Consider the following 11,363-nt stretch of genomic DNA (forward strand, 5'->3'; position numbering starts at 1 on the left):
CTAGCTGGAGATTGGGTCCCCTTGGGCTTCTTGTGTCACTTTCATCTTGGCCTGGATCTTCTGCAAAGCTGTAATCATCGTCGGATTGCAGCTCCACTTGAACTTCTCCATGCCTAGATGCTGCTCCGCACTTCTTACTGAGTTTTCAAAGCCTGGCTTCTCCAGAAATGCAGAGCACAGCATCCCTCAGAGAGCTCCATCACAGTGCTGTAGCATCGGGGGAAGACAGGGCACTCCCTTGTTTTACAGCACTAGCTGCCGCATGGTAAGTTTAAAGGCCTTGTTACTGAATGGGTGAATGTTAGTGAATAGGTGAGTGGATGAATGAGTGCATGGGTAGGGTCATAGGGTGGCTAGGTGGGTGAGGTAAGTGAGTACATGGGTAGGTGGGTGGGGTGATAGGTGGGTAGAGTGGTAGATGGGTAGGGTGGCAGGTGGGTAAAGTGGTAGGTGAGTAGTGTGGCAGGTAGGTGAGGTGGCAGGTGTGTAGGATGGCAGGTGGGTAGGGAGAGTGAGGTGCAAGTGGGTAGGGTGACAGGTGGGTAGAATGGTACGTGGGTAGGTGAGTAGCGTGGCAAGTAGGTGAAGTGACAGGCGAGTAAGGAGAGTGAGGTTGCAGTGGGTAGGGTGGCAGGTGGGTAGAATGGTAGGTGGGTAGAGTGGCAGGTGGGTAGGGTGGTGGGTAAGTAGAGTGGCAGGTAGGTGAGGTGGCAGGTAGGTGAGGTGGCAGGTGGGTAGGGTGGCAGATGGGTAGGGTGGTATGTGAGTGAGGTGATAGTTGGGTCAGGTAGCAGATGGGCAGAGTAATAGGTGGGTAAGGAGGTGGGTGGATAGGGTGGCAGGTAGGTTGGGTGGTGGTTGGATGGGGGCAGGTAGTCAGGCTGGGGGATAGTCAGGTCGAGTTGGGGAAGTTGTCAGGCAGTGGAGGGGGTAGTCGGGTGGTTAGGGGGATGGACCAGTCAGGGGGTGGTCGGAGGGATCAGGGGGTTTAGTCAGGGTTCAGTGGGGTAGTTGGAAGGTTTTAGGGAGGAGACAGGAGGTCAGTGTGAGCGACTGGATGGTCAGTTCTGTAGTTACCCAGGAATTAGACTAGGATTTTTCTGTCTATTCCCTGGTAACTATTCAAGTTAAGTCCCACGGAACTGTCCAGAGTCTCCGACTCTAGCTCAGAGTTGGAGACCTTTGAGGAGCATCCTGGGGAGCACGGAAATTGCCAGCCGGAAGTTCAAACTTCCTGGGCGATTCCCCACAGAGGTCAGCACATCGGGTCTTCCACAGGGTCCCGATGTGCATCTCGGGTAGTACGTCTGGTCTCTGACGATCCGGAGATCTGGGCCACTGTTTCTGAATGTGGCTTCTGTTTTGCCATCAAATCAAGTGAATGAGAATGTGGTTGTGTCAAACCTTAGATGTAGTGGCATAAAGTTTCACTTTCACATCTCCACAGACCATCACTTTCCCCAAACCCTGACTGCTGTTGCCATTTTTAATGAACAGCCACTGGCAGTGAAACCAATTAAACAAATAGCTGCAGAAAGAAGAAGCTGCTTCCTTTAAGAATTATTTTGCAAATCCTGTCCCAAGTTTCTAGCTTATTTTAGAGGATTTCCCCTTGCTATGTGAGCTCTGCCTATACAGCCCACTTAAAATATAGGGTTGTGGTCTACCCTCCCTGAAAAATACAACAGCCCAGGGCATCTTACCTTGGGCACTGAAGAAGAAATAATCAGCGTGGAGTTCAGATGGGTCTGAAAACCTGATGAAAAGGTGTCTTTAGTTGTAAAAATTAATTAATTGCAATTTGGAGATGTAACTGAAACACAACCCAAGTGAGAGACTTTTATTGGTGATCAATAGTTTGTGATTTTACTTTTTGGCACAATGCAGCTTGGATCATGGGAGACCAATAACTTATGTGTCCCTGTGGCTTAAAATGGCTCCCCTCAATCTTCAATTAGGTTATGGATCCATCACTCCCTTATAACAATTCTTTTACCAAAATGCAGAGTCATCCGTGATCTTAAGGAGAGAAGTTTGAAATCTAAAGCTAGGTTTAGACAGCTGGACTATTTTCCAGCAGCCAGCACATGGATGTTTCACTCTTGTTGTCACACTGGTTTTAAAATAACAGAGAGAAAACTGGCAAGACCAGTTTTTGTCTTCTAAAACTCTGACGTGTCAAATAAATGACAAATGTTCAAAACCTACCTCAAAAGTAGAGGATGGGGGGCACTAAATTCACGTATAGATTAAGAACATAAAAACTAGGAGCAGGAGTAGGCAATCCAGCCCCTCGAGCCTGCCCCACCATTCATTACGATCATGGCAGGTGGGCTGTTACATTCAGCTGTGTTGATTCGCCAGTCATAAAGCCCCTGCTATTTGATTTGCTTCACACCTTGCCTTTCACAATGTGGTGGGAGGAGAGAATTCATTCTCTTGAGCCTCCTACTGTTATTTTGCTTAAAATGATTTTAGGTAAGAGGCATGGATAAAGAAAGCTGTTATAAGTCATACGGCTGCTGACAGTTGTGCCTTGTTCTCACCAAAATTCACCTGATAACTTTGTGGAGCTGTACCTGATTGTGTACCAACAGTTATGATTCCAGTAAAAAATGCAAAGGGAAAGTTATCTTCTCCAAATAACAACTCCGGTTCTACACTATGCTGAGATTGTATTGTTAACCTCACCCATGTTATCAGCTTCCGCACATATGCAACACCAATCTTTTTGCCTTTGACTCAATTCTTCCTGTTCTATTAAGTATCTGACATCAAGTTGGGCATAAGCTATGACTATTGTCCAGTTCAACTTTGGCGAAATTGGGAAACCATCCTATCCAGCTCACGCTAGAAACTGTGTACCTTATTGCAGTATTAATTTGGCCTCTGGTCCTTGCTTCCTTCCTACTAAACACTCCAGCTGAATCAGACGGTGCACTACCTTTAGTTCTCTTAGCTGAATACCAAAGCCCACTGTTACAATGAGGGGCTTCTTCCCTTACCACCCTTACATTCTTAGCTCCTGTTCACCACAAAAAGGCATTTCCAAGAGCAGATATTATCTCCCTTGCACTGAAAGTTGTATGTTGTTCAATAGGATGGGTGTCACAGGCTTAACAATTATCTTTTTATCATCCTTTTTCTACATTGTACACCATCTGGTCACAGTCATTCTAAAATGAATAATGGAATTTATTTAAGATAATTATACAGACCAAAAAACTACAACAAAACGCTGATGGTATGATCTTTTTCTAAAACAATAGATTATATAATTTTATTATAATATTGGTTAACATTCATTGCAACTGTGAAACTGTTATTGTATATATCCACTTCTGTCTGTACATTTAGCAACTTTTTGGTGCTGGCAAGGGTGCGGTAGAACTCATCATTATTTTTCAATGTCACACTGACAGGAAATATACAAAAGACATGCAGAAAAATGTGTAATATGAAAAAGCATTGAATCCATCACAATCACAACAGAGTTGAAAAGCACTGCCATTCTAAATATCTCTCCATCCCTCAAATTTACACAATTCCCCCTTTCACTTTGATGATACCATCTCTATTTCCAGTCTGTTCCATAAAGCAGTTAAGTATATGTTGTCTGCTTACCTTCGAACTTCAGAATTTATGTTACTTTTCCTTACTGAAACACCACATTTAATTTAATTGGAGGGTCTGTTTTCAGCCACAGTTGATGGCATAGTGAAGACTTTGCCTGAAATCTGTTATTTTGTAAAGCCACTGGTGTATGAGGTATATAAATGGGTTGATTCTGTGCTCTCAGCAGGGATTCTTTGATTGACAGGAGTGTGATTCAAGTGTCTCCAATTCTCTGACCTCCAATCCCTGCAGGGAGCACAAGGGTGCAAGAAGATTCCTTAGACTTGCTCTATCACTGATGTACATATTCCTTCAGTAGCCCGTATGCTGGACACTGGAAACAATATTTAACTTTAGACACTTTCGTTGTCGGCTTATGTTCATCCTTTAATAGTTGTGCCCCTTCACAGGGGTGGAGGGGGCGAGCAGTTTTGTTTGATATTCGGATAACCCAGTATTTCCATAATTATATATTTTACTTAGAAAAGCCATATGTACCTATTGAATATTACTTGCCCGAACAACTAGCGACAGTGACAACAGCATTTCAATATGGATTCACTTACCAAACATTTCTCAAATTCCATTACTTCTGCCTTGCACCACAGGTTGAATAGTTACTAGCCACAGAGGCAACTTTACAATTACACTAGATAACTTTTGATTCTAATCTTGTCAGTTCTAGATTTCAGCAAATCTTTTTAATCATTCACATTAGATTTTCATGCAAATTTCTGACTTGTGTTCATAAAAGATTATTACATTGTCATCCTCCATTTGACAGCCCACTGTCAAACACTTGCCGGCTTCTTAAAGTTTATTGTTCGTTAATTTGTGAAAATGGCAAAGTTTATTTTAAACTGGCTTATGATTGCTTCCTCCCTGAATTTACCGAAGAAATTTATCTCATTGCTGCTTCCATTGAGTTTTTCACCAATGAATGGAATGTTTTTAAAATTAATTTTCATTTGTGGATATCACTGGCAAGGCTGGGTATTACCCATTTCTAGTAGCCCTCGTGAATGTCATGATTAGCCTCCTTTAACCTCTGCAATCCCTGTGGCACTCCCAGAGTGCTGTTGGATAGGGTATTCCAGGATTTTGACTCCACGGCGATGAAGAAAGGGCATTTTCTGTCCAAATTGAGATGTTGTGTTACTTGGAGGGGAACTTGGGAGTTGATGGTGTTCCCATAAAACTGCTGCCCTTGTTCTTCTATGTGGTGGAGGTACCAAGTTAGGGAGGTGCTGTTGAAGAAACATGGTGTGAAAACACACATACGATTATTTTCCGGTACTGAGTCACAGGAACAAATGCTAATGATAATCATTGTAATAGAGGATAATCAGAATTGAAGTACTTCAAGTTATGTTGTTAGAAAAACATTTAAATATCTGAAAATATAACAACAAATATTCAACATGAATTGCATAGCTGACCAATCTTATTGAATCCTTTGAAGAAGTAGCAGACAGAGTAGACAAAGGCAATGCAGAAGGTGGATTTTCAAAAAGATTTTGATAAGTAGGTGCATGAATAAAATCAGAACATTTGGAGTCAGGGCACAAGAAGCAGAATGGATAACTAGCTGGTTACAAAACAAAGTAGAGAGTCGAACTTTAAAGGCAGCTACTCAGAATGGCTAAAGGTATGAAATCATGTTCCACATGGATTGGTGTTGGGATCATTGGTGTTCACCATATACATATGGACTCTGAAATCAGAAGTACAAATTCAAAATTTGTTGATGACAATTAATTGGGAGATGTAGACAATGATGAGGAGGACTGTGACAAATTACAGTAAGTTTTAATGAACTTACACATTGGGTGTGTAATTGGCAACCCACTGTCAAAATATACTGTCAAAATACTGTGCATCGGTTCTGGTTGTCAAATTATATAAAGGATATGGAGGCACTGAAGAAGGCACAAAAAAGATTTATGAGGAGGATACCAGTGCTTAAGAGTTTATACCTAAAGACTAAATAGGCTGGGTCTCTTTTCTGAAGAACTGAGAAGACTGAAAGATGACCTGATAGAAGTCTTTAAGATTATGACAGGATCGCGGGAGAGAAAATGTTTGTGGTTCATTCCAAAACTAGGGGTTTTAAATAAGTATTTGGTAGTCACTAAAGCAGTAAATCCAGTAAGGAATTCAGGAGGAACTTCATTACCAAGACTGTGGTTAGAATGGGAAACTTTTTCCCACATGTGAATTTGTATCAATGCATTTAAGGGGAAGCCAGACAAACACCAGGAAGAAAGGAATAGAAGGATATTCTGACAGGGATAGAGGAGGCTGATCTGGAGCGTGGACCAGTTGTTCAGGACTAGGGCCTGTTTCTGTGATTTACATTTTAATTCCAAGTTGTTAAAACCATACCGATAACCGCCGCCAGTCATCTAGTCTATCTACAGGTCGTCATCCCAAGGAGTTGGAGCAGAGGGAGTGGTCGTTGGTAAGTCTATCACTGTGACTGGGTTGGAAATCCCAGTGGGATATCTGCTGGCAGGATAGGCTGCGCTCTTCGGGTAATAATTCGTCTTCGCTGGAGTCTTGTTTTTGAACGATTCGCCGAAACTGAACATCAGATGAATACCAGCTGCGACTATGAGGCCACCGCCAATGAAGCCAAGGACGGTGGCGTAGCCAACAGTGAGGACGGCGCCTTCTACAGTGTTGGGGATCTGCTTGAGTTGATGCGTGTACCAGGAGACCGGGATCAGGGTCAAGGCCCCACCGGTCACAAGAACGATCCCTCCCACTCCTGAGACGGTGTAATTGGGGATGTCCGTCCAGCAGCGAACTCCCAAAGTTGTCACCAGGATCCCAGCAGCAGACACCACCATGGAGGCGATCATGAGGCCTCGGGCGATGGAGATCACTTGAGAGTTAAAGTAGGCATCGTCGCTCTGTCCGCAGGTCAACTGCCGCACGGACACCTCGTCCTTGCAGATCTCCCACAGCCCCTGGTGATGGATCTCATCCCGAGACCCTGCGGGAATATTGGACACATCTCGCCAGGCAGGAGCTACAATGCAGGTGAGGATCAGCACATAGCCCGAGGAGGAGAGGACCAGCCCCAAGATCATCACCGGTGGGGTCCGCATGTTGAAAGCAGTCAAAACCCCAACAGCGAATGCTTCAGTCCAACAGGCAGGATTGGAGTTAACTCTGTAAAACCCCAACTAGGAGAGCAGGCACAGCCCAACTCTCGGATTACACCGAAACCAGAAAGACAGGTTTTACTCTGACACTCAACATGAAAACACTGAATGGCGAGCTCACTCTGCTCTTTACTATTAGGTTAGCTGCTTCGCCCCAACGCTCAGGTGGATTGCAATGGCACCATTGCGATTAAAGCGAAAAAACGGGTTTTGTTAAAAAGTGAAAGCAAATAAAGGCAAACTTATTTGGTGGCAAAGTCACATTTATTGTTTTTTTTTTGGAGGGGGGTGGGGGTGAGATCTAATCAAAATGTGCTGCCATTATCAAGGAATGTTTGCACACTTCAGCATCCCCGCAAGTCATGTTTCTGTTTGGGTTTCGATAAACACTGGCTTGCATCCAACCACATATTTCGCGTTGCGCTGGTATGCGGAGAGGAGTGAGAAATGCATCCACCGGCTTACCTCATATTTCACTGTGGACATTTCAGAACGCACAATAACTTGGCTCTGTAAAAGAAAAAAAAATCAGTAATTTAGGAATAATAACAGAAAATGCAGGAAATACTCAGCAGGTCAGGAAGCATCTGTTGACTGAATGAGAGAGAAACAGGATTAACTTTTCCGGTTGATGACCTTTGTCAGAACTGGAAGTAGTTAGAGATGTGACAGTTTTTAGTAGAAGCAGGGAAAGGGGAGAGGATAAATGAAAAGTAATGGGGTGGGAGGCAGAAGTAAATTCCCTGCCTCTGTTATTGTTCAAAAACCCCTGTTATGCCCCTAAATATTTCCGTGGGCAGCCGCTGCTTTTCGAATACAATAAAAAGGGTCATTACATTGTGGAAGCTTTTTATGGATACAGGGAAAAGCTAAACTTACAATTACTGTTTAACATTATTTATAAGGCTAACATAACTAACTTCTGCAAATGAGTTAACAGAGTCTTTATGCTGTGTTCGCAATTTTGTGCTAATATTAGGAAGGTGACTTGTTAAAGGCCAGGCAACAAATGGTTAAAAGCCAGGCAACAATTGTTTTTTTCCAGTTTGCGACCTTTTTGATTACAAATATGGTGTAAAGTTGTTTGCTTAAAACTCAAAGGTCAAAAGGTAATGTCTTAATGTAATGCAACTGATGATTGCTGATTGTTTAGAATATCATTGAATAAGTAGAAATTCGGCAGTTTGGAATTACCCTTACGCAATGGTTGCTTGGTGGAACTGGGGACAGATGGGGAAGGTGCTGAAGGAAGCAAATCTAGGAGGAAAAAAGCAAAAAACTGCGGATGCTGGAAATCCAAAACACAAACAGAATTACCTGGAAAAACTCAGCAGGTCTGGCAGCATCGGTGGAGAAGAAAAGAGTCGACGTTTCGGGTCCACACGACCCTTCAACAGAACTGAAGTATAGTTAGGAGAGGGGTGAAATTTCAACTATACTTCAGTTCTGTTGAAGGGTCATGTGGACCCGAAACGTCGACTCTTTTCTTCTCCACCGATGCTGCCAGACCTGCTGAGTTTTTCCAGGTAATTCTGTTTTTGTTTTGGATTTCCAGCATCCGCAGTAGTTTTTTGTTTTTATCTCTGCGGAGAGGAATACAGTTAACGTTTCAAGTCCAAATGACTCTTCATCATTGACCTGTTAAATCTAGGAGATTGGCCAAACTTGCTATTGGACCTTCCTGCTCTAGTGAGGGTTGCCAGGGGTGAAAATGAGCCACTCATGGAACGTCACTATCAGAGAAATGAGCCAATCATGGAATTCACTATCAGAGAAAGGAGCCAATCATGGAACGTCACTATCAGAGAAAGGAGCCAATCATGGACCACCACTATCAGAGAAAGGAGCCAATCATGGATGGTCACCATCAGAGAAAGGAGCCAATCATAGACCGTTGCTATCAGAAAAAGGAGCCAATCAGAAAGTGTGTACATGGCAGCGTGGGAAGCGGAGACATATTTCAGCACAGTGTTCCTTAAGCTTGAGGCCATGGCTGCATTTGGACAAGGAAGGGGTTAGCCTGGTCAGCTGTCCAAACTGAGAACGGACAAGGACAGATCGACCACCCAATCCTGCCTGTTTCTCGGGGAAACCAAGCAACCAAAGCAGAGGGTGAGTAGTCACTGGTATAAGTATTATTGAACTGTCTGTAACAGAAATCAAATAATGAAGTGCAGTAGCTTTGGACAAACACTCAAGTTTTAGATCATTGATATCCAGAGTAAACTTCCGAACCCAGGTGGTAGGAATAGCCGACAGGGTTTTGGTGAGCCAGCCAGGAGGTTGAAGGTAGAGACTCAGGATAGAGGGTTTAGTGACTCAGTATGTAGTCAAGAAATCATCTCTCATAGAGAGATGAGTGAGACAATCTTACAAAGTAAGAATCTGTTGGATGAGGCAAATGCTTGGCCACAGGGGTCAACCCAGAGGCCAAACATAGAAAAGGCCATCTGGTTGATGGCTTATCAGAAGAATCAAGCTGTACAATTGGAAGAGATACAACTGAAACAGAAGTTAGAGGAAAGAATAGGCTAAAGAAGGACCTCAAGGAAGAATGGCATGGGCGAAAGGAGGTAGAAAAGCATGAGGTAGAAAAGGAAAAGAGGTGTAGCCAATTACAATTTGTGGGAAGCCAGTGCATAAATCACATAGAATCACAGAATCACACAGTGCAGAAGAGGCCCGTCGGCCCATCGAGTCTGCACCAACACGTGAGAAACACCTGACCTACCTACCTAATCCCATTTACCAGCACTTGGCCCACAGCCTTGAATGTTATGACATGCCAAGTGCTCATCCAGGTACTTTTTAAAGGATGTGAGGCAACCCGCCTCCACCACTCTCCCAGGCAGTGCATTCCAAACCGTCACCACCCTCTGGGTAAAAAAGCTTTTCCTCACATCCCCCCTAAACCTCCTGCCCCTCACCTTGAACTTATGTCCCCTTGTGACTAACCCTACAACTAAGGGGAACAGCTGCTTCCTTTCCACCCTGTCCATGTCCCTCATAATCTTGTACACCTAGATCAGGTCGCCCCTCAGTCTTCTCTGCTCCAACGAAAACAATTCAAGTCTATCCAACCTCTCTTCATAACTTAAATGTTTCATCCCAGCCCAGGCAACACCCTGGTGAATTTCCTCTGCAACCCCTCCAGTGCAATCACATCCTTCCTATAATGTGGCGACCAGAATTGCACATAGTACTCCAGCTGTGACCTCACCAAGGTTCTATACAACTCCAACATGACCTCCCTACTTTTGTAATCTATGCCTCAATTGATAAAGGCAAGTGTCCCATATGCCTTTTTCACCACCCCACTAACATGCCCCTCCGCCTTCAGAGATCTATGGACACACAAGCCAAGGTCCCTTTGTTCCTCAGAACTTCCTAGTGTCATGCCGTTCATTAAATACTTCCTTGTCAAATTACTCCTTCCAAAGTGTATCACCTCACACTTTTCAGAGTTAAATTCCATCTGCCACTTATCTGCCCATTTGACCATCCCGTCTATATCTTCCTGTAGCCTAAAACACTCAACCTCACTGTTAACCACCCGTCCAATCTTTGTGTCATCCGCAAACTTACTAATCCTACCCCCACATTGTCATCTATGTCGTTTATATAAATGACGAATAATAGGGGACCCAGCACAGATCCCTATGGTACGCCACCGGACACTGGCTTCCAGTCACTAAAGCATCCTTCTGTCTTCACCCTCTGTCCCCTAAAACTAAGCCAACTTTGAATCCACCTTGTCAAATTACTCTGTATCCCATGTGCATTTGCCTTCATTATAAGTCTCCCATGTGGGACCTTGTCAAAGGCTTTGCTGAAATCCATATAAACTACATCAACTGCACTACCCTCATCTACACACCTGGTCACCTCCTCAAAAAATTCAATCAAATTTGTTAGGCATGACCTCCCTCTGACAAAGCCATGCTGACTATCCCTGATCAAACCTTGCCTCTCCAAGTGGAGATAGATTCTTTCCTTCAGAATTTTCTCCAATAGTTTCCCTATCACTGACGTGAGACTCACTGGTCTGTAGTTCCCTGGCTTATCTCTACAACCCTTCTTAAATAGCAGAACCACATTAGCTGTTCTCCAGTCCTTTGGCACCTCCCCTGTGGCCAGAGAAGAATTAAAAATTTGGGTCAGAGCCCCTGCGATCTCCTCCCTTGCCTCTCTCAGCAGTCTGGAACACAAATCATCCGGACCTGGAGATTTGTCCACTTTTAAGCCTGCCAACACCTCCAATACCTTGTCACTCCCTATATCAATTTGCTCAAGAACCTCGGAGTCTCTATCTCCGAGTTCCATACCTTCATCCTCATTCTCTTGGGTGAAGACGGATGTGAAGTATTCGTTCAACACTCTACCGATGTCCTCTGGCTCCACCCATAGATTTCCCCCTTGGTCCCTACTCTTTCCCTGGTTATCCTCTTCCCATTGATATACTTATGGAATATCTTGAGATTTTCCCTACTTTTACCAGCCAGAACTTTCTCATATCCCCTCTTTGCTCTAATTGCTTTCTTAAGCTCCACCCTGCACTTTCTGTATTCCACTAATGCC

At 43.9% G+C, this 11,363-nt stretch overlaps 1 protein-coding gene across 2 annotated transcripts; it reads right to left on the bottom strand.

The window, feature by feature from the left end:
* Nucleotides 1-3,174: 3,174 nt before the first annotated feature.
* On the bottom strand, nt 3,175-6,750 carry LOC144698311 (claudin-23-like). 2 transcript variants are annotated; one of them, XM_078570270.1, is made up of 2 exons: nt 6,001-6,750; nt 3,175-4,862 (listed from the first exon to the last, which is right to left on the bottom strand). In XM_078570270.1, exon 1 carries the CDS (start codon nt 6,726-6,728, stop codon nt 6,030-6,032), a length of 699 nt encoding a protein of 232 aa, XP_078426396.1. In that variant the 5' UTR covers nt 6,729-6,750; the 3' UTR covers nt 3,175-4,862; nt 6,001-6,029. The 2 variants fall into 2 exon arrangements, with proteins under 2 accessions (XP_078426396.1, XP_078426401.1); XM_078570275.1 differs by lacking the exon at nt 3,175-4,862 and adding an exon at nt 5,041-5,329.
* Nucleotides 6,751-11,363: the final 4,613 nt, after the last annotated feature.

The sequence above is a fragment of the Cetorhinus maximus genome, chromosome 2 (assembly GCF_964194155.1).
Source record: "Cetorhinus maximus chromosome 2, sCetMax3.hap1.1, whole genome shotgun sequence".
NCBI classification, from domain to species: Eukaryota; Metazoa; Chordata; class Chondrichthyes; order Lamniformes; family Cetorhinidae; genus Cetorhinus; species Cetorhinus maximus.